The sequence below is a fragment of the Xenopus laevis genome, chromosome 3S (assembly GCF_017654675.1).
Source record: "Xenopus laevis strain J_2021 chromosome 3S, Xenopus_laevis_v10.1, whole genome shotgun sequence".
Classification (NCBI taxonomy): domain Eukaryota; kingdom Metazoa; phylum Chordata; class Amphibia; order Anura; family Pipidae; genus Xenopus; species Xenopus laevis.
The window spans coordinates 109,474,121-109,501,301 of NC_054376.1; the positions used below are offsets into that span (position 1 = coordinate 109,474,121).

Here is a 27,181-nt window from a genome sequence, read left to right on the forward strand (position 1 = left end):
AAAAAAAAAAAAAAATTCTGGTTAATAAAAAGCTTTGTTGATCCGAGTACCTTACTAAACAACGTTAAGTCCAGTGGTAAAATGAATCACTAAATAAAAATAGCAATACTCAATTTTAACAATAAAAAGGATTTTTCTTCAAAATAAATACAGACACAAAATAGGGCAACAGGGTTGGATGGTGTTATAAAAGCAACAAGAGGAATATCTGAAAATCGTGTACCTGACTCCAGTATACGAAGCATGAAACAATTAACTTTATACCAACGTCCGTTTGTTAATTACTGGGTCCAACAAACAAACAAGATCCAGAGATGGTTCCTTGCAAGTCCTTGCTCCAGAGCGGGCACAGTGGAATGAACCATTACAACAGTTGGACATGCAACATACCCAGCTATGTAGTGGTTCATTCTAAACTCCCATCATTCCCTGCTTCTGGAGATGCTACAATGTTCTCTGGCTGTTGAGTCTACAAATAAGTGCCTCAAATCTTACACTGTCGTTAGAACCCGTAATGAGTCTTTTTTTGATAGAATTTAAAAAAAAAACCAATCCAAAGGCAGGTTGTAGAAGTCAATGCTAGAAGCTGAATGACATGGAAAGGTACACGACAAGTCCCCTGATGGTGGAAATCAGAATTAAAAACAAATACATTTTCAGAATAAAAACATTCATTTCATTCATATTGCATTTCCCGGCCTAAAGATGTAGGTATGAATACAGTGCTTTCCCCCCCCCAATGGCTCCTCTCTACTGGCTGGTACATACTATGAATTTACTACATGCCAATTCCTGTTAATACCACCAAAGTGGCAAGTGCAAAAATATAAAAAAAAATGTAAGGGGGTGGCGTGTGCCACATGAGTTAGTAAACAACAGTCATTGAGATATTTTTTTTTTTTTTTCCCGTTGATCAACAGGTAGTGAAAATTACTGTGAATTAGGTTGAACACATATTTAAGAGATAAACCCTGAACAGGGATTGACAACAATTATATAGTGAACAAAGTTCCCCCTATTGTAAAATATAAGGATATTATAAGTCACAAGGCCGAGTGTTTTTATACAGGTCATGAAACTCCGAGGTGACTTCTAATATCCACATATTTTCCAAAAAAGGTACTTTATTATAATACACAAGTTTCAGTGAGTCGTGTCACAAAAATGACATCATTAATCACCGTTTATAACTGATGACATCACTAGTCACCGTTTATAAGAAAGTAATTTACAAGATATTCACGGCTTGTGTGTCCATGGTATGCTTGCATTGCAATAGCATAAGCACAGTCTGAAACAGTTGGAGCTTCCATGGGTGCACACTAACACCCAAACAAAGTTGGTGCTTCCATTGGTTCATGCCAACACAAACAAAGATGGAGCTTCCATGGGAGCACACTAACATCAAAATAAAGCAGGAGCTTCCATGGGAGCACACTAACACCCAAACAAAGCTGGTGCTTCCATGGATGCACTTTAAAGTGAAACAAAGCTGGAACTTCCATCGCCAATAAAACGGGCACTTCCATGGGCACACGCTAAGAGTAGGATAACCAATGAGACTACAGGAATGGGTTGGTTTTGTTGGAAAGATTGTACAAGTACTTCTTTGCTTGGACAGGACGGGGGATACATGAAGGGATAAAACTCCTGTTTATAGGGAGAAGTTACAAATGAAAGAGAAGGTTGAACAATTAAGTTACTTGCACGTTAAATATTTTGTACATGCCAAATATATTACACTTTTCCTCTCCTACCAGAACTAGGATGGGTCTTTTTTGCACCCCCTTATTTGAGGTTCATTGCTGGATTAGACTTTAATGGCACACGGGGTGTTCTGGTCACTTGCCAAGGTTTATACAACACAAGTAACAATGTAAATACACTCTGTTCTGTTTAGGGCTATGGCACATGGGGCATATTCTCTGCTGGCTCCACCGGTGCTGGAGTTTTTCAGACCAAAAACTATGAGAAGAGCATTTATAGGAGCACATGACAGATGTAAGCGGCTAATACTTCCTGTGCGTCATCATCCTAAAGTAAAAAGAATGAAACAGAAAAAGACTTTACCTATACAGTCTGTAATACAAACTTAACCCCACCCACATGGTATTTGACTGATCGAATACTGTTCTGGCATGGGCATGGCCACCTATTGGAGCGGACTGTCCCACAGAGCAGCAGGAAGTGATGTGAAACCATAGAGATTTTTTTGACAGGGCCAAAGATTCTCGATTCACTAGAACTGCAGGATTATTGGTCTGTGGGGTAGCGTGATGCTTCTAGAATAATGTGCAAATATCTAACAGTTCTAGCTCTGGGCAGATTAGTGAGGGAAACTACATAGACCAAGTGTCAGACTGGGACACCAGAGACCACCAAAAATCTTTAGAGCAGGGACCCATCAAAAATCCTTAGACCAGGGGCCCACCAAAAACCCTTAAACCACGGGCCCACTAAGAAACTTAGACCAGGGGGCCACCAAAAATCCTTAGACCAGGGGCCCACCAAAATCCTTAGACCAGGGGCCCACCAAAATCCTTAGACCAGGGGCCCACCAAAATCCTTAGACCAGGGGCCCACCAAAATCCTTAGACCAGGGGCCCACCAAAAATCCTTAAACCAGGGGCCCACCAAGAAACAGACCAGGGGCCCACCAAAATCCTTAGACCAGGGGCCCACCAAAATCCTTAGACCAGGGGCCCACCAAAAATCCTTAAACCAGGGGCCCACCAAGAAACAGACCAGGGGCCCACCAAAATCCTTAGACCAGGGACCATCAAAAATCCTTAGACCAGGGGCCCACCAAGAACCTTAGACCAGGGGCCCACTCTCAGGACTATTTTTCTTCCTCTCCTCACTCACCTCTATTCTCCTAGTCTCTATTCTTTACATACTATAATCTGTTATTCCATCTATTTTTCCACTGGGAGTTTTCCTGGCATCTCGGTGGGCCAGTCCGACACTGCAAAGACCTCTGGGGGCTCAGCAAGTGACCATCTGCATGTGCCGCTTGTCCTTTCACTCATAAAGGTAAGGAAAACGGGAACAGAAAATTCATCCAAAATCGTTAGTATCAAAAAACCAGTGGCGATGAAGCCAATTAACGGTCTTGGGAGAGACCAGTGTTGATAGACAGCTAAGCTTTGTAACTAAAAGGTGATTGACATGGTCATATTTTTGGAATGGAATAAAATGGAGTAGAACAGGACTGCTCATCTGGTGAGAGAGAGGAAGAAATATGGATTCTATCCCAGACTGTCAGGCTGGAAGTGAGAGAACGTAAAACCATTACTCGAGTAGGGAAGCATAAAAAGGAAACACTGATAAATGCACTTGAATTTATTAGCCCTCTGACATCATAGACTGGTACATGTGCCCTTTATCTGCATTCCTATGTTGTTCTCATTCCCACAGATAGAAAAAGTATAAAGGGGTTGTTCACCTTTAAATTAACTTTAAGAATGCTGCAGAGAATGATATTCTGACAATTTGCATTTTTTTTTATTATTGGTGGGTTTCTGTGAGTTATATAGCTTTTTATTCAGCAATCTGGTTGCTAGGGTCCGAATTACCATATCAACCATGCATTGATTTGAATAAGACTGAAGTATGAATAGGAGAGGCCCTGAATAGAAAGAAGAGTGATAAAATATAGCAATAACAACACATTTGTAGCCTTATACAGCAGTTTAGATGGGGGTCAGTGACCCCGATTTGAAAATTGGAAAATGTCGGAAAGTAATGAAAAAATATAAAAAATAAATAACGAAGACCAAATGAAAGTTGCTTGGAAATGGCCATTCTATAACATACTAAAAGTTAACTCAAAGGTGAACCACCCCTTTCAATGAAATTTACAACAATGCCTGTAGGTGATGAGCACCATTCTGATTAACTGTCCATGCCCAAATACATTAACCAGCAACACCTGCGTAAAGGAATTCTGATTTGTTGAAAGGTGAATACGGTTACATAATGCGCCGGAATACCGTCCAATCAATAAACAGACACGGGGTCTATAGAGACATATTCCTGCAGTCTGAATAAATAAGAATATAGGGGGGTTATACTATAGATACACACAGTAAATGACAGTTGCCCTAGTGCTAAAGAGCAACTTGAATTAGCAAATAAATGAATAAAGGTATTAAAACATCTCCCAGCGTCCTATGGCAAAATACAACACACACACACAAGTAAGACAAAATGAAATCATTTTTTATGCAACTAATGACAAGAAGAATCTGTTCCAAATACAGCTATGGGACCTGTTCTCCAGAATGCTTAGTTTTCCAGATAAGGGATCTTTCTATAATTTGGATCTTAAGTCTACTAGAAAATCATTTAAACATTTAATAAACCCAAGAGGCTGATTCTGCTTCTAATAGGGATTAATTAGCACAAGGTACTGTTTTATTATTACAGAGAAAAAGGAAATAAAAATCGGCATTATTTTAATAAAATGCAGTCTATGGGAGACAGCCTTCTCGTAATTCTGAACTTTAGGGGTTTCCAGATAACGGATCCCATACCTGTACTGAGGAATGATAAAAAATGCTGTGATATATCCTACCCTAGCTAGTGTTTAATTATAAGTAGTAGTCATGATGCCAGGTTTTGTTGAAAAAAAGATGCCCATAAACTCCAATGGGTGAAAAAAATTGTTGTGCATCAAAAAAAAAAAAAAAAAAATTGTCGCCTATAAACTTCAATGCATTTGGAGAATTTGTCACCATTTCACAAATTTTCGGCAAATTGAAACAAGTCAGATGATTCCCCCATCACTAATGACTGTGCTGCTCCTATACATGGACTCTATGGGGCAGATTTACTAAGCTCGAGTGAATAGTTTGAATCCAAAAATATTCGAATTTCGAACTAATTTTTTTGCGACCATCGAATTGGTCAAATTCGATCGAATCGAACGATTTGAAGTAAAAATCATTCGACCATTCGATAATCGAAATCCTTCGACTCAATAAAAGCTACCAAATTGAATGTTAGCCTATGGGGACATTGTAGAGGTTTTGGGCACTTTTTATAATCGAATAAAAATCATTCGATCGACCCTTGATAAATCTGCCCCTATGTGTTTTTAATAAAGGTTTCAATGGGGGGGGGAATTCAGTTTTGAGAGCATTTAGGTGATCCTATTCTAAGCAACTTTGCACTTGGTCTTCTTTATTCATTTTCCATCCTTCTGAATGATTAAACCACCAGCCTGATGACAGACACATGTGTGGACAATTGGGCAGTAGATGAGTAGCTTCCTCTCACTCTGCACCATAGAATCGGTGACCATCCCTAGAGTAACGCCAGATGTAAATCCAGTGCCGTAAATTAATTTTAAGGTGGACTACAGAAACTGCCCAGTCCTGATTACCCTAAGGCAGGGATCCCCAACCTTTTGAACCCGTGAGCAACATTCAGAAGTAAAAGGAGTTGGGGAGCAACACAAGCATGAAAAATGTTCTTGGGGTGCCAAATAAGGGCTGTGATTGGCCATTTGGTAGCCCCTATGTGGATTGTCAATCTACATTGAGGCTCTGTTTGGCAGTACACCTGGTTTTATACAACCAAAACTTGCCGCCATGCCTGGAATTAAAAAATAAGCTCCAGCTTTGAGGCCACTGGGAGCAACATCCAAGGGGTTGGAGAGCAACATGTTGCTCAAGAGCCACTGGTTGGGGATCACTGCCCTAAGGGATACAGTCATCCCAAAATCTCATAATATTTCTTTAAAACAAGCTCATTGTTTTGTTATATTAGAGGTTCTGATGGTCTGTATTGATATAATTATAAGTATAACTTCTAAAGCCGTGAAGTAGAGCGTTTGCTTTCAAAACTATAGAACATTGCACAAGAATTCACAGATTCTGAACCAACTCAAAAAACTAAGAAAACCTGGCACTGGATTATGGGAAGCCCAAGGGGTCAATCTCACATGCTTCATAAGCAAAACAGAAAGAGCTAAGCCCAGGAAAGGACAGATCAAACATTTAGGCAATGGAACACACACAGAGGCAAATTTATCAAGGGACGAATCTTGAATTCATGTGACTTTTTTTTTTTTTAAACTCACATAAATTCGACTAATCAAATTTATTGATAAAATCTAATTTTCTCAGCTTGGACTACCGTGTATACTCGACTATAAGCAGAGTTTTTCAGCACCCAAAATTTGCTGAAAAAGTCTACCTCGGCTTATACTCGAGTCAGCCGATCGTCAGAAAGCATTATTTTTTTTTTTACCGTATTGCTGCTATACTATCCGTTAGGTTGACTGTCCCTGTATTCCCCCAGATTCAGCTCAGCACTCTTGTCCAAGCGTAATAGTAAATACCCCCAACATATAAAACAAGATTGTCTTCTTAAAGTGGTGGTTCAACTTTAAAGGAATACTGTCATGGGAAATATTTTCAAAACGCATCCGTTAAGTGCTGCTCCAGCAGAATTCTGCACTGAAATCCATTTTTTAATATTCATGACATGGGGACATATTGTAAGTTTCCCAGCTGCCCCCACTCATGTGACTTGTGCTCTGATAAACAGGTGCAAATAAGATACTATGTAACAATTTTGAGACAAAAAAAAAAACACAGTTTAGATAAGGAGAAATATTTTCAAACTTTCATAACCTGCCAAATTTTGTAAAACAAACATGGTAATTGGGGGTGTGGCCACAGAAAGGGGTGTGGTCAAAAAAATTGCTGAGCTATGTGTGGAAAAAAATTTTTTGTCCATCTTTTTACTTCCAAAATGTTGGGAGGTATGAGTACACCACTCAATAGTAAAAGCCAAGTCCCACTGAGACTGATTCAGTTACATTAAGTAGGAGAAATAGCCTGCCAGAAAGTCGTTCCACCCTAAAGTGCAGGCACAAGTCACATGACTGGGGCAGCTGGGAAACTGACAATATGTCTATTTCATGTGAGATTTCAATATTGAATATAAAAAAATCTGTTTGCTCTTTAGAGAATTGGATTTCAGTGCAGAAGTCTGCTGGAGCAGCACTATTAACTGATGCGTTTTGAAAAAAAAAAACATTTTTTCCCATGACAGTATCCCTTTAACAGTACATGTATCCTTTAATATCTTGGAATAAAAAATAAATACATAATGAATGTACATTGCAAAACTGCTTAGAATAGCCTCCTCATCAATTTTACATTCACTTATTTTCAAGCTTTACTTATCCTTTAAGCGCCATGGCCCAGAACCATTCATAACTAACAGCTTCAGGTAAGGTAGAGGGAAGAGGTTCAGCAAACAATACAGGGAAAGTACATAGAGAACTAGGCCACACAATCTGTGAAGCAGCTCCTAATTCTCTGCCTTGCACTGGTTTGAAAAAGACATGGCTTTGCCCCAAAATACACATTTCAAGGAGCAGACGCTCCAGTATAATCACATAGACACCAACCATTTGTACACGACTGACTACAACTACATATGTAAAAATTCACTCTGTTAAAATACATCTGTATAAAATCACAGGCGTCAAAGAGACCATTTGTAAAAATAAGAGTCTTCTGTAAGACAATTCCATTGCTCATACGCATATTACAAATGAGCTCAGTTTTATCCGGGGGGCTTGGGTTGTATATATTGGGGAAATCTTATTTGACACTAGGCAAGTGAGCAGCGAATTCATATTTTGGCACAACTTCCAATCAATGGAGGATGCTATAGAACAAACATGTGGGTTTGGGACCTTCTTGGCGATGATGCAAGAGAGTGTTAGCAGTTTATCGAACATGGGCGTATAGATTATGTATAGACGCTGACAAATAAATAGTGAATAAGGTAGCTCCTATTGTAAAATATAAGGATATTATGTCACCGAGGAGTTCCATGAGCATAAAAAATGCTTTAATTTAGCTCATGGAACTCCGAGGTTACTTCTAATATCCTCATTTTCCAACAAGAGGTACTTTATTTATGATAATACACAAGTTTCAGTGAGCCATGTCACAAAAATGACATCACTACTCACCGTTTATAACTGATGACATCACTAGTCACTGTTTATAACTGATGACATCACTAGTCACCGTTTAGAAGGGTATAATTTACAGAATATTCATGGCTTGTGTGTATTATACAGACTTATGTCATCAGGGTCGGGATCTATGGACTTGATTTCTCCTTGACTGTTCTAAGACTGGTACCAGGTCCAAACTGGGATTCAGAATAGGCCCTGACATTTCAAGTATACAGAGGATCAAGCTGCCCCTCCACCAGGCCTCTAAATAGTGACTGTCTATGGTTTCTTACAGAAGCCCTTCTGGCATTTGCCACAATCCAGAGATTGCCAGTCTACGCCACACTGGTACCACTGGCTCCCTTAATAAAGGACCCACCACCAACAGGGGATCAGTCTCTTTCCCAGTTTGCCTCTAGATATATACACCTGGCAGTCAGTTTCCCAGTTGGCCTCTAGATATATACACCTGGCAGTCAGCTGGCAAAATGCTACATATGTCACAAGAGGAATTTTGGTACATAAAACCAAAGTAAGATGGATGACACTCAGGGTGCAAGCAGCCATGCTTTAATGGACAAAAATTTGGACAGACGACTGCACATTTGTAGAAGACAATAGTTTTATGTCTGACACTTACTGTTCTGTGTTTAAAGGAGAAGGAAAGGCTAAAATTAAGTAAGCTTTATCAGAAAGGTCTATATAAATACACCAGTAAACCCTCAAAGTGATGCTGCTCCGAGTCCTCTGTCAAAAGAAACACGCGTTTCTTTCCTTCTATTGTGTACAGATGAGCTTCTGTATCAGACTTCCTGTTTTCAGCTTAAACCTCCAGGGCCAGGGCTTGAGCATGCTCAGTTTGCTCCTCTCTCTCTCCCTTTACCCCCTCCCTGCTGTAACCTGAGCCGAGAGCTATGAGCGAGCAGGGTGAGATTCAAGGCAGGAAGTGATGTCATCCCAAGCTAATATGGCAGCTGCTATTCTAAACAAACAGAGAGCTTCTAGAGCGGTTTACTCAGGTACGGTAAAGCATTCTGCAGAATGAATATAATGTTCTAGCTTGCACTATTGCGGATAATCTATTGGCAATAAACTGCTTTGGTAGCTTTCCTTCTCCTTTAAAGTATTAAAGGGCAAGGGCTGGTTGCGGTTTACAAAAATGAAGATCTGCGCTACAATCAATAGGTTAAGCCGGTAATACAGAAACGGTCTGAATAGAATATGCCTGGGCCTGGCAAGTACAGGAAACCCTATACACGCTGCATAAGAATAAGGCACAGTAGGCAAGGTAATATCAACGGGTGCTGGAGAAACACTCCTTAAATATGCACCTTGCCCAGCAAGTTATTTATACTGCAAGTGTCCTAGAATTTGTACCATGGAGATTTAGATAACCTTCTGATTCAAGGAAATACCAGTTTGCAAAGGAGAAAGTTTGCAAAGACAAAACACGAGGAATAAGATACATTTTTGACAAGAAAGCAGGATTCAGCACTGCATACTATTAATTATGCAACATCTTTCCCCTCCCCCATCACATTTTCTAGCTAAGTGTGACAAAAATCAATCTTCTGCAAGTTTTAGACCAATTGCAAATGGCGTAACGCAGGGTGTTTTCCTGCCCAAGCAATTAATAGCTGTTAAAGTCACAGCAAAATGCCCTGGACCCAGGCAACGTGGTATCGCCCTTAAAATGACAGTTGCTCTCAGATCTTTCCATTGTTATCACTGGGTAGTGACACCCAGAAAACCATTGCGTTCTGTTTTAATGTACAGACCATGGTCCTTACAATCAGAGACAGAAAGTGAACTCTGAAGCTGCAAAGTCTCTAAGTTAATGCACCCAGCAGAAAAATATTTAAAGGAACAGTAAGACTAAAAAAATAAGTGTTTTTAAAGTAATTAAAAAATACTGTTCTGTTGTGCTGCACTGGTACATGTGTGTTTGCTTCAGAAACTCTGGTTATAGTTTATATAAAAAGACTGCTGTGTAGCCATGGGGGCATTCAAAGCTAAAAAAGGAGAAAAGGCACAGGATACACAGCAGATAACAGATAAGCTCTGTAGTATACAATGGATTCTTCAGAACTTAGCTGTTATCTATTAAGTATCCTGTGCTTGAATGGCTGCCCCCGTGACTACTCATCAGCTTGTTTATATAAACTACAGTAGTGTTTCTGTAGCAAAGTTTTACCAGTGCAGAACAACAATAAATGAGATCTTCATTGTGTCTACCCAGGGTAGGGGGGAGGGTTTTTTTAAACTATGGGTTGAATTTTCCTTTAAAGCACTTGACCTGTTTCTGCTAGGGATGGGCGAATTTGATCCGTTTCGTTAAAAATTTACCGCCGGCGAAATGTCGCCGACGCCCATTAAAGTCTATGGGTGTCAAAAATTGTCGTGCGCCAAAAATTTCTTGACGCACATTTTTTTTTTTGATGCACGACGCCATACAAGTCTATGGGCTTCATTTTCGCAGTGAAACAAGGCGAAAAAAATCGCCCATCCCTAGTTTCTGCTTCGCAAACACACAACGGCAATCCTTTAAGTCATTTTAAATATCATTTTAGTAAAAAGCAGGACAATAGACCAGTTAATAATAGACCTGATCCTGTGCATATGGTGAACTTAAAACTTAAAGCCTCTTACACGAGGTATATAATTGTGAGACATGATACTGGATTGTTATCCAAGTGATTCTCACCCTTCCCTTAACTTACACCCAGACTTCACATCAAAACACATCTGTGCACACGAAATCCCCCTAAGCATGTAGTGAAATAGATCATTTAATATTTTATCCTTAACCCTCATCCGTTCCATACATTGTATTAACAAAGACATCGTAAAATTGAAATTTATTAAATGTTAAATTAAGCCTGAAATATATATATATAGATGTGTGCATTTAGAGCATAATAAATGGCATACTTGTGTGGTGCAGTAAGGGGAAAAGTATCACTAGATGCCTTGTATCCAGTGTGCCCATAGGTAAACCAGGGCAGAGAAGAAACCAACAGGAACACTGCAGTGAAATTTAACAGTCATTGGGCAAATCTCTTAGCACAGTAAATAAACGAGGAGCAGCACTGGTAGAATACTATGAAAAGCGCTTAGGAGATCTGTTTTCTTTGCAAGTCCCCCTGCAATCATATGGCCTCTTCATACTTCAGTATTACGGTCTCTATAAGCGCTATGGAGCATCGCCATGCAGTGGTTAGGCTTGTCAGCAATAATACTTCTAATACTTAGAAAAAACAATGCAGGTGACAAGGCAAGGTCCAAAGTGTTTCGGAATTAACGCAGCATACTAAACAGGCCAGTCAATGCTCTCCCAGCCTAAAGCTGGTCCATAGATGTAAAGATTTTTTTAAAAGATCTTTTCGTTATCGTGAGACCAAGCTTATCTTGAAACGATCATTATGGGGCCGATTCACTAACTTCGAGTGAAGGATTAGAAGGTAAAAAACTTCGAATTTCGAAGTTTTTTTTGGGCTACTTCGACCATCGACTACGACTTCGAATCGAAGGATTCGTAGTAAAAATCGTTCGACTATTCGACCATTCGATAGTCGAAGTACTGTCTCTTTAAAAAAAACTTCGACCCCCTAGTTCGCCATCTAAAAGCTACCGAAGTCAATGTTAGCCTATGGGGAAGGTCCCCATAGGCTTTCCTAAGTTTTTTTGATCGAAGGATATTCCTTCAATCGTTGGATTAAAATCCTTCGAATCGTTCGATTCGAAGGATTTAATCGTTCGATCGAAGGAATAATCCTTCGATCGTACTGTCTGCGCTAAATCCTTCGACTTCGATATTCCGTCGCCTGCAGACTAGCTCTATTTCTACAGCACTGCCTCCAAAATTCTCTTCAATTAGAAAAAGCACAATGCTGCGAAATCTTCTCTCTCTCTGCGACAACAACACTATACTCTATCGATCATGTTAATATGGAGGTCATAAATAACATTTCTGCTGTCTAGAAGTAGTTTAAAAAACAAAACAAAACAAAGACATACCCTGTTCAACCCAAACATGTTTCGCATTTCATGCAAACGATGTATTCTAATGATTGTTAAATAGTGTTTTTTTTTGTTTTTTTTTAAATCTTCACGTGGTCTGAATTGCCCTGAATACCCTCGTCATAACACTAATATAGTTTCCATTTATATAATTTGTATAATAACCTCTGTCATAGGATTTATTTTATATTTAGGAGAATACTTCATGGTTGCTCTGGTTTTCTACAGAAAGAATTAGACGCCGTCTTCAAATGTTAGGTATCTAATGTTACCTACTGCTACAGGATAAAAATGCATTGAAGCTTTATAATCTAAGACGATAAAATCAAAGAACAGAAAGACCATAAACTGTAAAAACAAGAAATGCATAATTTGTATCATTAAAGTACTTGGAAGTTTAAACCATTAGGAAATAATAAAATTAAAATGTAACCCCTTCTATCCCTTTGGGAAGAGACATTACTGCTTACGCATAAAAGTTGTTTAATCCTATGATCAGCAATGGCAAAATGTACCGCCAGTCAGTGCAGGGTTCATTGCAGATCAAGATGCACCAAGAAAACCGCCCCCTGCATTGCTCTAGGTATTAATTAAAATCTGCTTTGCGCTTTATAAAATAAATACGTTTCTTAGGATTTTTTATGTGTGATATTAGGAACACGAATCCTTCGGCAGAGCCATGGAGAAAATTAATCTTCCATAATGCTGATGTGAAAATCAGTTTTAAATAATTGTTTTAAATAAAATAAAAAAAAAATGTGAAGATTGAGGATGTCTTTTTGCAACACGTTTAAAGGTTTCTTTAAAAATAAAAAGTGGATATGGCTGAATCCAAGATGTTCAGAGCTCAGCGTTAGCCAGAATGGAGGGTTGTGGCAGTCTTCTTCCTTCCCAACAGAACACAGTGTTGTGGAGAATAATAGAGGCAGCAAGAGAATGTTATGGTTCCGATTTAATCACCTTCTTAATGTTTCAATTTGGCATCCAGGCGTAACCAATGCAGGCCCTGACGTGTGTAACGTACCAGTTCTGTCATAGTGCTTGAGTTAAAGATAAGCGGGCCCATTACTTTATCTAGCTCTGTAAAAAAATCTGCAAAAAATATAAAATATTTTGATTGGTACAGGTCATCCAGACTAAAAAAACAGCTTTATTATGAGATTGCCTATAAAAGGGAACATAGTCAAAACAGAAAACACACAGGATATCACACATTTAAAGGAGAAGAAAAGGCTAAAATTAAGTAAGCTTTATCAGAAAGGTCTATATAAATACACAAGTAAACCCAGTATTGCTGCTCAGAGTCCTCTGTCAAAAGAAACACAGTTTTTCTTTCCTTCTATTGTGTACACATGGGCTTCTGTATCCGACTTCCTGTTTAAGCTTAAACCTCCAGGGCTTGGGCATGAGCTTGCTCAGTTTGCTCCCCTCCCTGCTGTAATCTGAGCCCAGAGCTAGGAGTGAGCAGGGAGAAACTCGGGCAGGAAGTGATGTCACACCAAGCTAATATGGCAGCTACTTTACTAAACAAACAGTTTCTAGAGCCGTTTCCTCAGGTATGGTAAAGCATTCTGCAGAATAAATATAGTGTTATAGCTTGCACTACTGTGGCGAATATATTGGCAATAAACAGCTTCAATAGCTTTCCTTCATTTAGCATTTCAACACCCTAAGGCAGATCCAATGATTAACTGAATTTCTTCCCAGTTGGCATGCTCTGGTTCTTGAAACACATACCTGAGAGACCAGAAACACCTTACCGTTTTGCTCTTTGCAGAGTTGTTCCGCTTGGTCCCAGATTTCAGTTGCATACAGAAAATTGGATGTAACTTGGACATAGCTGGCTGCCATCTGGTGTATTCGCTGTGGGATAGTCACTGAAGACGCACTGCTTGAGGAACTGGACACACTGGAGGAGTAGTTGTTAGAATTTCCAGGAGACAGCTTTGGAGACACTGGGGACGGCATACTCACGGATTTGCTGAGAAAATGATACATAAACCAATAAAAACCAGCCATTTTTTTTTAAAGAGTATACAACTGCCCAAAAAGCAAAATAAATCCTTTTCCAATAATTATGGATTTGCAACTATGATGTCCAAGACATGCCTTGCATTTTCTTTGCAAAAACTATGCACCATTTTTTCCTATGAAGCTGAACCCTTTCATGTGCTTTCTCTGTGAAAATCATCATCCATGCCATTTAAAAAACAAAAATGTAATTATATATTATATAATTATTATAATGACCCAGCACTCAAACTATCCAAGGCCAAAACATCGGATTACGATGCTATACGGTCAAGTAAAAAAATGTTTTCCCCCTAATTTGCATATGCAAATTAAGATTCAGTTCGGTATTCGGCCGAATCTTTTGCAAAGAATTCAGGACGTTCGGCCAAATCTAAATGGGTGGATTCGGTGCATCCCTAACTGTTTTTGGTAGTAATTATATTTCTACATGGCAAAAAAATTACTAGTAGGTGTAGTAGAACAGACCCAACAGTCATGACATGCATGCTACAGACTCTGTGTAACTGAATCATTAATTGAGGTCTGTTCAAAATAATAATAGCTTGTTGGCAAATAATAGCATTGTGGAATTCGATTAGTGACGTCATTCACTAAGGTGGAGAAGGGAAACCATATAAAGAAGTGCAGAAAATGATAGTGCAGAAAAATCATTGCTTTAATATGGCAACCAAACTCTGAAAGATGTGGAAGAAAATGGAAAACTACCATTTCAAATGGACAGAAGAGCCAAAATGGCAAATACTCTTTGATTAGCTCCAGGAAGATCAAAGAAAATCTAAAGTTACCTGTGATACTGTTACAATTAGAAGACGCCTATGTGAAGCCAAGCTATCGGAAAGAAGCCCTCACAAAGTCCCATTGTTGGACAAAAGACGTGCTGAAGAGCTTACAATTTGCCAAAGAACACACTGACTGGCCTAAAGAGAAATGGCGCAACATGCTGTGGACCGATGAAAACAAGATTGGTCTTTTTGGGTCTAGGGATCACAGACAGACCCCCCCAAACACTGAATTGAAGCCACAGTACAGTGTGAATCCAGTGAAACATGGTGGCACAAGCATCATGATATGGGGATGTTTCTCATACTATGGTGTTGGGCCTATTTATCACATACCAGGGATCATGGATCAGTTTCAAAACATCAAATACTTGAAGAGGTCATGTTGCCTTATGCCAAAGAGTAAATGCCCTTGAAATTGGTGAGTGAACAAGACAACGACCCCAAACACATCAGTGAAAGAGCAACATCTTGGTTCCAGAACAACAACCTTAATCCAATAGAAAACTTGTGGAGTGACATCAAAAATGCTGTTTCTGAAGCAAAAGCAAGAAATGCAGAAGAAATGGTGGAATGTAACAGGTGGCAGAAGTTGGTGGATTCCATGTAACACAGATGTGCAGCAGTTCTCAGAAACACTGATTATACAACTAAATATTAGTTCAGTCATTCAAAGAATAGGAAAATCTTGAAACATATATTTCAGTTTATACAGTGATTGAGTTTGTAAAGAAGAATGCAGACACAGCTATCAGTCTAATATTCCCTTTTCTTCACTTTCTGCAAAGGAATAAAACAAATTTGATACGTTTCTCTTCATGGTTTGATTTGTAAATCGAATGTGCAGCGTTCCCAATGCATTTGCGTGTATGGAAATAAAAGCCATTACAGGTATGGGATCCGTCATCTGGAAACCTGTTATCCAGAAAGTTCTGGATTACGGAAAGGCCGTCTCCCATAGACTCCATTATACTCATATAATCCAAATTTTTAAAAATTATTTGTTTTTCTCTGTAATAATAAAACAGTAGCTTGTACTTGATCCCAAGTAAGATACAATTAATCCTTATTGGAAGCAAAAATAGCCTGTTGGGTTTATTTAATGTTTGCATGATTTTCTAGTGGTCTTAAGGTATGCAGATCCAAATTACAGAAAGACCGGTTATCCGGAAAGCCCCAGGTCCCAACCATTCTGGATAATAGGTCCAATACCTGTATAAGGATATTGAGAATTATTTACTTTAACACACTACTATTATTCTGAACACCATTCTATATGAACATAAATCACAATGAGTTTAGAGGTCTGTCACAACTACATCTCTGCATACTAGAATTAACCTTAGCTTCATATTGCATCTTTATGGGTATGTTACTGCTGAAAAGAATGTATAGTAGCACCAGCACCATAAGATTGTGCAGGAGGCTTTTTACACATCTCCACCACTCACCTTCCTATTCCAGGAGATGGCGCTTGAGAATTACTATAGGAATTCTAGGAATAAAATAAATTGATATATAGTTACATTTCAGAGGTACAGAAAAGGTACATTTGTTCTGATCAATGCATACACTGTAAACATCTAAAACTACCGTATATACTCGAGTATAAGCCGAGGTACCTAATTTTACCTCCAAAAACTGGGAAAGCTTATTGACTCGAGTATAAGCCGAGGGTGAGAAATGCAGCAGCTTCTGGTAAATTTCAATCAAAAAATTAAGGGTTCCTGCTCAGATTGGAGGTGCCGGCGTCTCGTTTTTGGATGCCGGCGACCATTCTTGGATGCCGGCGAATATTCTTGGAGACTATTCTTGGACGCCGGCGACTATTCTTGGATGCCGGCGACTATTCTTGGGCGCCGGCGACCGTTTTTGCGCTTGACCCGAGTATAAGCCGAGGTAGAGTTTTTCAGCATATTTTGGGGGCTGAAAAACTCGGCTTATACTCGAGTATATACCGTATATAGAAATTATAGAGAGTCAGAAACATCAAAAATATTAAGTGAATAAGCAAGGCGATTCTTAAGGTGGCCTTAGACTCAAAGATCCGCTCGTTTGGCGACAATCGCTAAACGAGCGGATCTTTCCCCGATATGCCATTAACGGCATGGCTATATCGGGGGTAATTCGAACACCCAAAATAGTGCTTAGTATTAGTGTATTCCAACATAATATATATCTGTCTGTAATTTTGCGGCATTACTAAGGGTTTTGACTTAGTGAGGTATTTGGCTAAATATTTGGAAGAGGATTTAATACAGTCATATGAAAAAGTTTGGAACCCCTCTTAGCCTGCATAATATTTTATTTCACTTTCAACAAAAAAGATAAGTGGTATGTCTTTCATTTCTCAGGAACATCCGAGTACTGAGGTGTTTTCTGAACAAAGATTTTTAGTGAAGCGGTATTCAGTTGTATGAAATGACATAGAATGTGAAAAACTGGCTGTGCAAAAATGTGTGTACCCTAATTTGAATGCATGTAACTGCTTAATACTGATTACTGGCAACACCAAATTGAACTTCATAGGCAGGTGTGTCCAATCATTTAAGGTGGCCAATTGCAAGTTGTGCTTCTGTTTGACTCTCCTCTGAAGAGACAGTATGGACAGTATGGCCTCCTCAAAGCAACTCTCAAAAGATCTAAAAACAAAGACTGTTCAGTATCATGGTTTAGAGGAAGGCTACAAAAAGCTATCTCAGAGGTTTAAACTATCAGTTTCAACTGTAAGGAATGGAATTAGGAAATGGAAGGCCACAGGCACAGTTGCTGTAAATCCCAGGTCTGGCAGGACAAGAAAAATATAGGAGTGGCATATGCTGAGGATTCAAGCATCAGTCACAAAGTTGAATTTACACAGGAGTTGAATATTCCAAAATACAACAACCCCAAACACACTTTGAAATCTACAAAGGCATTTATGCAGAGGGAGAAGTACAATATTCTGGAATGTCTGTCTATGGGATGATTTGAAGCATGTCCATGATGGGCAGCCATCAAATTTAACTGAACTGGAGAGATTTTGCATGGATGAATGGTCAAAAATACCGCCATCCAGAAAGTCATCAAAGGCTATAGGAGGAGTCTAGAGGCTGTTACATTTGCAAACGGAAGCTCAACTAAGTATTGATGCAATATCTCTGTTGGGGTGCCCAAATGTATGCACCGGTCTAATTTTGTTATGATGCCTATTGCATATTTTCTGTTAATCCAATAAACTTTGTGTCACTGCTGAAATACTCCTGTTTCCATAAGGCATGTTATATATATTAAAAGGAAGCTCAGCCACTGATAAACAAAACTCAGAAGAATTAAGAGGGGTTCCCAAACTTTTTCATATGACTGTATATGGTTGAACACAAAACCTGTATCAACAATACTTACTTTTAGATGCTCAGTTAATGTCTTCGAATACTTCAGTGCACTCTCTTTCTTCAGTTTAAACAGTCTGAGGTACAAAAGAGACTGACAACGAAGACTAGAAAGGGAAAAGAATATAACCTTGAGATCATAAAAGAAATATCTTTTTTTTTTAATCATCGGAGTACAAAGGGAAACTATAGGAGACTTATGTCTGGCACTGCTCAAAAACCTAGTGAACTTAAAGATGGCTCTAAATTCTAACAGTGTGTTCATAATGACAAAGCAGAGAACACAGACTGCAGTCGAGTACATCCAAATTGTGGCTGGATGGTTGTTAGCTGGATTTGTAGAAATATTCTCTGCGTGTTTTGATAATTCTGTGTGCTTTACGACCTTTTACTTTGTTACAGAAGAACTTAACACTGTCCACGCTCAAGATCTATGGCCCATAGCACAAAGAAATTCTGTAAAATGCCGGCTGTTAAGAGGACATCGTATATTCCTTCCAATCTACACAACAAACCAGTGCATACCAGAGAACACCAAGTCTTTTATCAGCTACAGTGGCATCTTGTGCAGCACAGCTCTTCAATTTCATAGTATACCTGAAAAAAAAAACCCAGGGTATCAATGCAGCAGATTTTCCAGCAGCATATTGGTATATCATATTTATCAGAAACATTAAAATTATAGTGTGAGTTAATGTTGAGAGACTGAATACATATGGAATCAACACCACAGATTATTAGGGTAAAATACTAAAACAATTACTATACACGTTTATTGTGTTCTCAGTACGTACTTAATCAATTCCACAGTTTCTGAATACATGGGAAATGGAGATTTAGACTCTTGTACATTCTTTTCTAATGCATTCCCACATTCGATGAAAGAGACCACAGCATCAAGGTAATAGACTGCTTTTTCGAACCTGTCAGACTGAAGAAAACAAAACATTTTAAGTGCTGTGTGTAAATATATCCACCATGCATCTGGCCTCACAGTAAAACAGTAAACATGAAAGACAAATATATTATAGAACCCTAGATTTAAGGGGCCCACAATAATGTTTGCATTGAATATATCAGGTGAGTATCTGCACTCCAAGGCTCTGTATATCTTTAATGGTAGGGGTGCTCAGTTATAAAATGTATACAAAGAATATCTTCCAACTGACACACCCTTTGTGAAAAAAACTTTTATTACCGTACATTGTATCAGGGTCCAATGTTTGGACCTTTTTCAAGGATAATACAAAGTGTGTTAAAAAAACTTTAAATAGCAATGTTCATTCAAATTAACCAATCGGTGCTTAGTGTCCATTGTTTGAATGATTGATTAAATAACCTTTAAAACAGTGCATCAGTTTTTATCAAATATCTAAAATTTACACCATATAATACATATACATATATATCCGATCAATGTGCATAATCAATATCAGTTCTAATAAAATCTCAAATCTTGTATGCGTGTATCTAATAATTTAGTGCACATAATATTTATTATAAATATATATTTTTAAAGTGCTTCTTTCAGGTTATGTTTTTTCCTAAACAACCATGGTTTCTCCCAAGACTATTCCTTAAAGGGATACTGTCATGGAAAAACATGTTTTTTCCAAAACACATCAGTTAATAGTGCTGTTCCAACAGAATTCTGCACTGAAATCTATTTCTCAAAAGAGCAAACAGATTTTTTTAATATTCAATTTTGAAATCTGACATGGGGCTCGACATATTGTCAGTTTCCCAGCTGCCCCCCAGCCATGTGACTTGTGCCTGCACTTTAGGAGAGAAATGCTTTCTGGCAGGCTGCTGTTTTTCCTTCTCAATGTAACTGAATTAGTCTCAGTGGGACTTGGCTTTTACTATTAAGTGCTGTTCTTAGATCTTCCAGGGAGCTGTTATCTTGTGTTAGGGAGCTGCTATCTCGTTACCTTCCCATTGTTCTGTTGTTAGGCTGCTGGGGGGGGAGGGAGGGGGTGATATCACTCCAAATTGCAGTACAGCAGTAAAGAGTGATTGAAGTTTATCAGAGCACAAGTCACATGACTGGAGGCAGCTGGGAAATTGACAATATGTCTAGCCCCATGTCAAGTTTCAAAATTGAATACAACAAAATCTGTTTGCTCTTTTGAAAAATAGATTTCAGTGCAGAATCCTGCTGGAGCAGCACTATTAACTGATGCGTTTTGAAAAAAAACATGTTTTCCCATGACAGTATCCCTTTAATCTTGTGGCACACAGGCTTTTTTTCAATCTCCCCAGTTTTCTCAAAACACAGCTGCCCACTGACAGTCACTTCCCATGGACAAGATATGTTGTCTATTGCAGATACTGCTGCTAGTAGGGGGAATGGTTTGGCAAGCCAGGACTCATTTTCCATAGTAGTGACTGATTTCCTAAGGAATTATCACATTTGATCCAATGCCATCTGGAGGATTGTGGCAGGCAATGCACAAACAAAGTAATGCAGCAGTAGGAAACTAATTGTTTTTTTTATTTCAGTAAAATTTTATATAGACATGTCAGCTGATCTTTATCCCAATGTCTCAATCTTAAAGGGATACTGTCATGGGAAAAACATTTTTTTTCAAAATGAATCAGTTAATAGTGCTGCTTCAGCAGAATTCTGCACTGAAATCCATTTCTCAAAAGAGCAAACAGATTTTTTTATATCAATTTTGAAATCTGACATGGGGCTAGACATTTTTGTCAATTTCCCAGTTGCCCCAAGTCATGTGACTTGTGCTCTGATAAACTTCAATCACTCATTTACTGCTTGTACTGCAAGTTGGAGTGATATACACCCCCTCCCTTTTCCCCCAGCAGCCAAACAAAAGAACAATGGGAAGGTAACCAGATAACCGCTCCCTAACACAAGATAACAGCTGCCTGGTAGATCTAAGAACAGCACTCAATAGTAAAAACCCATGTCCCACTGAGACTCCTTCAGTTACATTGAGAAGGAAAAACAGCAGCCTGCCAGAAAGCATTTCTCTCCTAAAGTGCAGGCACAAGTCACATGACTGGGGCAGCTGGGAATTGACAAAATGTCTAGCCCCATGTCAGATTCAAAATTGAATATATAAAAAAATCAGTTTGCTCTTTTGAGAAATGGATTTCAGTGCAGAATTCTGCTGGAGTAGCACTATGAACTGATTCATTTTGAAAAAAAATTTTTTTCCCATGACAGTATCCCTTTAACTTGTAGGATAAAGTCCCATTAGCTGATACTTTAAGGAATGAATAAACTGCTAATACAGTCCTTCTGAAGGCACAGTAAATCTAAGCTATAGCCCTAGGAGAAATCTGCAGAGACAGCACACAATCAGATATGTCATTCACCTGTACCAATAGAAAACATGAAAGGTCTGTTTTTGTATAGAAAATAAATAAAATCCTACCAAAGCATCTGCATTGTGCTTTAGTTTCTTTGCTTCTTGCAGGTAATGATCTGCAGAATGGATTCTGAAAGAGAACATTTACAATAAAGAGTCATTTGTGCACCAACAGAGAACACTTTAAAGTGGTTTATAAACAAAAACTAAAATTGTGTCTCAATTCTAACAGGCACTGAACAATACACTTTAACATTGATTCTCAAGTCTATACAAAGAAATTCTGCCTGTTTTGGAATGCATAGAACATAAATCTTAAGACAGGATGAGTTTTCAGACTTATCCTGCCTTAAGATTTATTTTTTATGAACCCCAAAATAGGCAGAATTTCTCCAAGCATGCCAACTTGTCAAAATTATTGTCAAGCTTTCCCTTGTGCCAATTAAATATGAAATGTGCTGCAAAGAACTGACAATCTTCTATAAGACCGGGATCACTCAAACACAGGAGTGAATGGCTGCTGATAAAGGGTTTTGAGAGCAGTGGTTGAGCTTAAGGGCTATTCCACACGGGGAGATAGCGACGCTTTTGCGCGGGACAAAGCGCCGCACAGTCGACCGGCCAGGACAGTTTTGTAGGCGTAGTAACGCTGTGCTAAAAGAGGCGATCGCTTCACATCGCCTGAAAAGCGCCAGCTTTTTCAGGCGACTGTTTGAAAAGCGCATCGCCTCGTGTGGTTAGCACAGGCGTTTTTACATAGGCGCCCATACAAAACTGTCGCCTGCGCCGGTCGCGGCGCTTTGTCGCCGCGACCGCAAACGCGTCGCTATCTCCCCGTGTGGACTAGCCCTAAAAGTATGAAGCTGCTTGCAGATTGTGCACTATACAAAGCCTTCATTGATACCTTTCAGCTTAGAAAACCGTATTTTATAAACTTTTTAGGTGAAGCACAAGGGACTGGTACAGACCCAACACAGTACCAGCACCAGGATACTTCATGTATGACTTTGTTCAGTATTGTGCATTCTGCCAGAGTCTGGAGTGCACCAATGGTCTGCTACTGTTAAATGCAGCAGAGGTGAAAGCACCTGCCAAGCATGCATCAGATGCAGGAAAATGAAACATGTGTCTGCAGCAGTTTAAACAGTCTTGCAGCAGAGCCCTTATAGTAGATATTATATCATAAATTGCAGCAGAACTTACCTTCAAAAAAACAAAGTTAGCTACAGTATATCAAAGACACTTAGGAAGCCAAAAATCTGGCACAGATACAGGGATGGGATCCGTTATCTGGAAACCTGTTATCCAGAAAGCTCCGAATTACTGAATGGCCGTCTCTCATAGACTCCATTATATTGAAATATCCAATTTTTTAAAAATGATTTCCTTTTCTTCCTCTAATAATAAAACAGTTGCTGGTACTTGATCCAAACTAAGATATAATAAATCATTACTGGAAGCAAAACCAGCTGTTTGGGTTAATTGTTTACAAGATTTTCTAGTACACTTAAGGCATGAAGATCCAAATTACGGAAAGATCCTTTATCCGGAAACAGCCAGGTCACAAGCATTCTGGATAACAGGTCCCATACCTGTACCACATTTTACATTTAAAAAAATAAATAAAGAGCAAGCAAGTATTGTGAATATAAAATATATGCTTCTTTGCCAGCTACACAGAAATGCCTGACCATTCCTGTTCATTTTCAGCTCTGGATTTTCAAAACGAGGATTAACTTTCAAATGCAAATCTCACCTGTCCTCAAAAACCAGTTTTGCCCGTTGGGATTTGTTGTCTACAGGTGGTATAAATGCAACTGCAACAGCTGCTGTACTGTTTGTAGATTTCTCCTGCAGAGAAATAAATACAAGTTTATATATATATATATATATATATATATATATATATATATATATATATATATATATATATATATATATATAGATATATATATAGATATATATATAGATATATATAGATATATATATATATATGTATATATATTACAAACATCACATCATTAAGCCTTAATCTTATTAGGAGTAAGTATATGTATATATATTACAAACATCACATCATTAAGCCTTAATCTTATTAGGAGTAAGTGGGTGACAAGACTATTAAAGCACACAGAATTCAGTGATTATGGCAAGATATTAATGGAATTCATTAGCTAAATCTTTCTACCCATGAAAGCCAAGGAAATACTTTTTATATTTATTTGCAGTGTAAATATTTTTCAGTTTCCAAAATAATGGACCTCACATGTTTTATTTTTCTTCCTAAAATATAACAGAGTTGAAGGTAGATTGGAATGGATTACTCTGTTTTTACCATTATTAGGTCCCTACATTTGCTTATAGTCTATACAGAATGAAATAATAAACAATGCCAGTGAAGGTTATACTGAACAGTATATATTTTTTAGTATAATACCATGGGTTCCTTTGAACTGCTTGTACTCTTGCCTTCAGTCTTCCTCTGTTTGGCTGAGGAGCTACTTTTACTGCTGCTCTCCTTGGTGCTGCCACTGCTTCCAGATTTTAATGATGAGGACTGACTAACCGTCCTTTTCCGGGGTATGTGGTCAGTCTTAGAATCTTTTTGCGGCAGAGGTTGAGCAGGAGAGGGAAGAGGATCTTTTTCCTTTACTGGATTCTGCTTGGAGGACCTGTTTAAATAAAAAAACAAATATTTCGTAAATGGCATATAAACCCCAACAATAGACAATTTTTTTTGTGCATGTGTGTATACTGTATATATTCACTGTTAAAAAAAGAACACATGCAAAGCGCTAGTAAAACAGGCAGAAAACAATAAATCCAATGATATACTTACTCTTTGTTAGAGGATTTGTGACTTGAGGCTTTTTCTTCTAGTTTTGGTTTCTTGCTTTCATTACCTCTAGATTCGTCATCATTCTGCAGACCAAGACAAAAAGGAGCATATGACTATGATTTTATAAAAAATCTTAAGGCAATAAATGTTTGCGGAGATGTGTTCGTGTTTACTAGTCAGAGCATTTTATTGGTCCTGTAAAGTTGCAGTTAGAAACAACAAGAAATAGGTCACCTGTTGCATATATATACATATATATATATATATATATATATATATATATATATATATATATATATATATATATATATATATATACATACATATATACACACACACACACATTATATATATATATATATATATATATATATATATATATATATAAAAGTGAGGTGCACACCAGGAACGTTTTTTAAATAGTTAAAAAAGTTAAATTTTATTTAATGCATTTAAAAAAAGGTCAACGTTTCGGTCTGTGTCTAAGACCTTTCTCAAGACCATACATGCAACAATAAAAATGTTCAGTGAATAAATAGCTAAAACCAATTGCACTCGCCCAACCCCGTGCTGCCACATAACCCATGTGATTAAGAAAATCACTCCCCTCCCTCAGGGGGGTTAAAAACCACATGAAATCTATCAATGGACTAAATTGAGACACACACAATCCTTATTACAAAAGCAATTAAGTAACTAACCTGTTCCTATATTAAACATTGTAACCAATTCTCAGGTAATGTTTCAAATATCAAGTCTAAGACATAATTTAGATAGATACAAAAAACAAACAGCATCCTGCCCAAATCACTTCAACGTTGTTCCAAGAAACATAGAAGGGAACACTGATCGTTTAACCCTGCTGGTGCCAGGGTGTTCAACTTTCTTGTCCAAAACACTTCCCTCTGCAGTAGAATTTTTGACCTATCACCCCCTCTCCTAGGAGGGGGGATATGGTCAATGGCTATGAAACGAAACGTAGGCAACCTATGACCGACTTCCAAAAAATGGTTCGCCACCGGTTTATTTGTATAACCATTGCGAAATGCCGTTCTAATGGCTGAACGATGTCCATCCATGCGTAGACGAAGTGTCTGATCGGTTTTCCCGACATAAGACAGTCCGCATGGACATGTTATTAAATATATTATGTGAGTAGTTGTACAGGTTATATGATGTTTAATCAAAAACCGTTTACCTGTTTGTGGATGCAAAAAACTGTTGCCCAGTGTCATGAATCTGCAAGAAGTACAATTCGGGCACCTAAAGCACCCCGGTAGATCATTGCGTAACCAAGTATTCTGTCCCTTCTGATAACAACCTACGGGATCTGTTTTAACCAAAAGGTCTTTAAGGTTTGTGCCTCGTCGATAGCAGGTCATCAGGTCCTTTGGAACTACGCTCTTCAAACCCGCATCTGCCTGAATAATACTCCAATGATTACTCACCAACTTCTTGGTTCTATGAGACCCAGTAGTATACTTAGTACTATAAATAAATTTAGGGGGACTATTTGTGTGTGCTCGTGGTGTGCTTACCCGCTGTCTGGCTAATATCAGTGCCTGCTCCAGAACAGACTCTGGATAGCCACTGTCAAGAAACAGAGACCTCATGCTGCTCAGTTGTTGTTCAGCCACCTCTGAATTTGAGTTATTCCGAAGAACCCTACAAAATTGTGAAATCGGCAATGATTTTTTCATAGGGCCTGGGTGACAACTATTGTAATGGAGCAGGACATTTTTGTCAGTGGACTTACGAAATAACGTATATTCAATATGATCTTCCCGTTTCCAAATTTCAATATCCAAAAAATGTATTAACTCAGGATGTATCTCATGGGTGAATTTTACAGGACTGTCCAAGGCATTCAATTCGCGGACCATCAACTGAAACTCATCCTCCGTGCCACTCCAGACAATGATGACATCATCAATGTAGCGACGGAAGAAGAGAATCCGGTCCCCATACTTAGGCACAATATAGTGTTGCTCGAATTGATGCATAAACAGATTGGCGTATGAGGGTGCCATGGCCGCCCCCATCGACGTACCAGACACCTGTAAAAAGAAATCGGACTGAAACCGAAAATAATTCATAGTCAGTGCTAGTCTTAACAACTCCAATACAAATGGGATAGGGGGGCCCACATAATTTGCGTATTCCTCTAATGAGCGCCTCACCGCTTCAATCCCAGCCCCATGTGGTATGCACGTGTAGAGGCTAACTACATCTAGACTGGCCAGCCAACACTTCTTCCCGACAGGAATCACCAAAGATCTCAAACATTCAAGTAAATGAGGAGTATCTCTCAAGTATGTAGGGGTATTTTGTACCACAGGCTGTAATATAACATCCAGATATATACCAATTGGGTGTAATAAAGACCCCCTACTCGAGACTATCGGGCGGCCAGGGGGTTTAATCAGGCTTTTGTGAACCTTTGGTAAAGTGTATAATGTAGGACAAATGGGGAATTCCTGTTTCAGGTATTCCTTTAAAGTTGAATCAATAATGTCATCCTCAAAAGCCTGGTTAAGCACCCCATCAACTTGGGACTTAAAGGATTTTATTGGGTCCCCCGACAATTGTTTGTAAACATCTTTAGTACCTAATTGACCTAATATTTCATCTCTGTACTCCGAGTAGTTCAGGAGCACTATACCCCCGCCCTTGTCAGCTGGGCGTATTATCAAATTTGTATCCTCCTGGAGGGTTTTAATGGCAGCCCGTTCATCCTTAGTAATATTCTGTCTAACCCGTGGGATAACGGTATTGGCTTCCATACCCTGTTCTACAGCATGTTTAAACAATTTAAT

The 27,181-nt window shown here is 38.6% G+C and overlaps 1 protein-coding gene across 4 annotated transcripts in view; it reads right to left on the reverse strand.

The window, feature by feature from the left end:
• Positions 1–11,887: 11,887 nt before the first annotated feature.
• Positions 11,888–27,181, reverse strand: part of aff4.S (AF4/FMR2 family member 4 S homeolog) — an 85,272-nt gene continuing 69,978 nt past the window's right edge. For 3 of the 4 annotated variants that reach the window (XM_041588739.1, XM_041588738.1, XM_041588740.1), the window contains 10 exons: positions 24,366–24,448; positions 23,964–24,198; positions 23,283–23,377; positions 21,593–21,656; positions 18,986–19,122; positions 18,717–18,788; positions 18,205–18,298; positions 16,272–16,315; positions 13,768–13,988; positions 11,888–13,099 (listed from right to left, as the gene is read on the reverse strand). In XM_041588739.1, coding sequence (XP_041444673.1) covers positions 12,972–13,099; positions 13,768–13,988; positions 16,272–16,315; positions 18,205–18,298; positions 18,717–18,788; positions 18,986–19,122; positions 21,593–21,656; positions 23,283–23,377; positions 23,964–24,198; positions 24,366–24,448 — 1,173 coding nt within the window. In that variant the 3' untranslated portion in view covers positions 11,888–12,971. Of the gene's footprint in view, positions 13,100–13,767; positions 13,989–16,271; positions 16,316–18,204; positions 18,299–18,716; positions 18,789–18,985; positions 19,123–21,592; positions 21,657–23,282; positions 23,378–23,963; positions 24,199–24,365; positions 24,449–24,849 lie in introns of those variants that run through there. The other variant, XM_041588741.1, reaches the window with a different exon arrangement.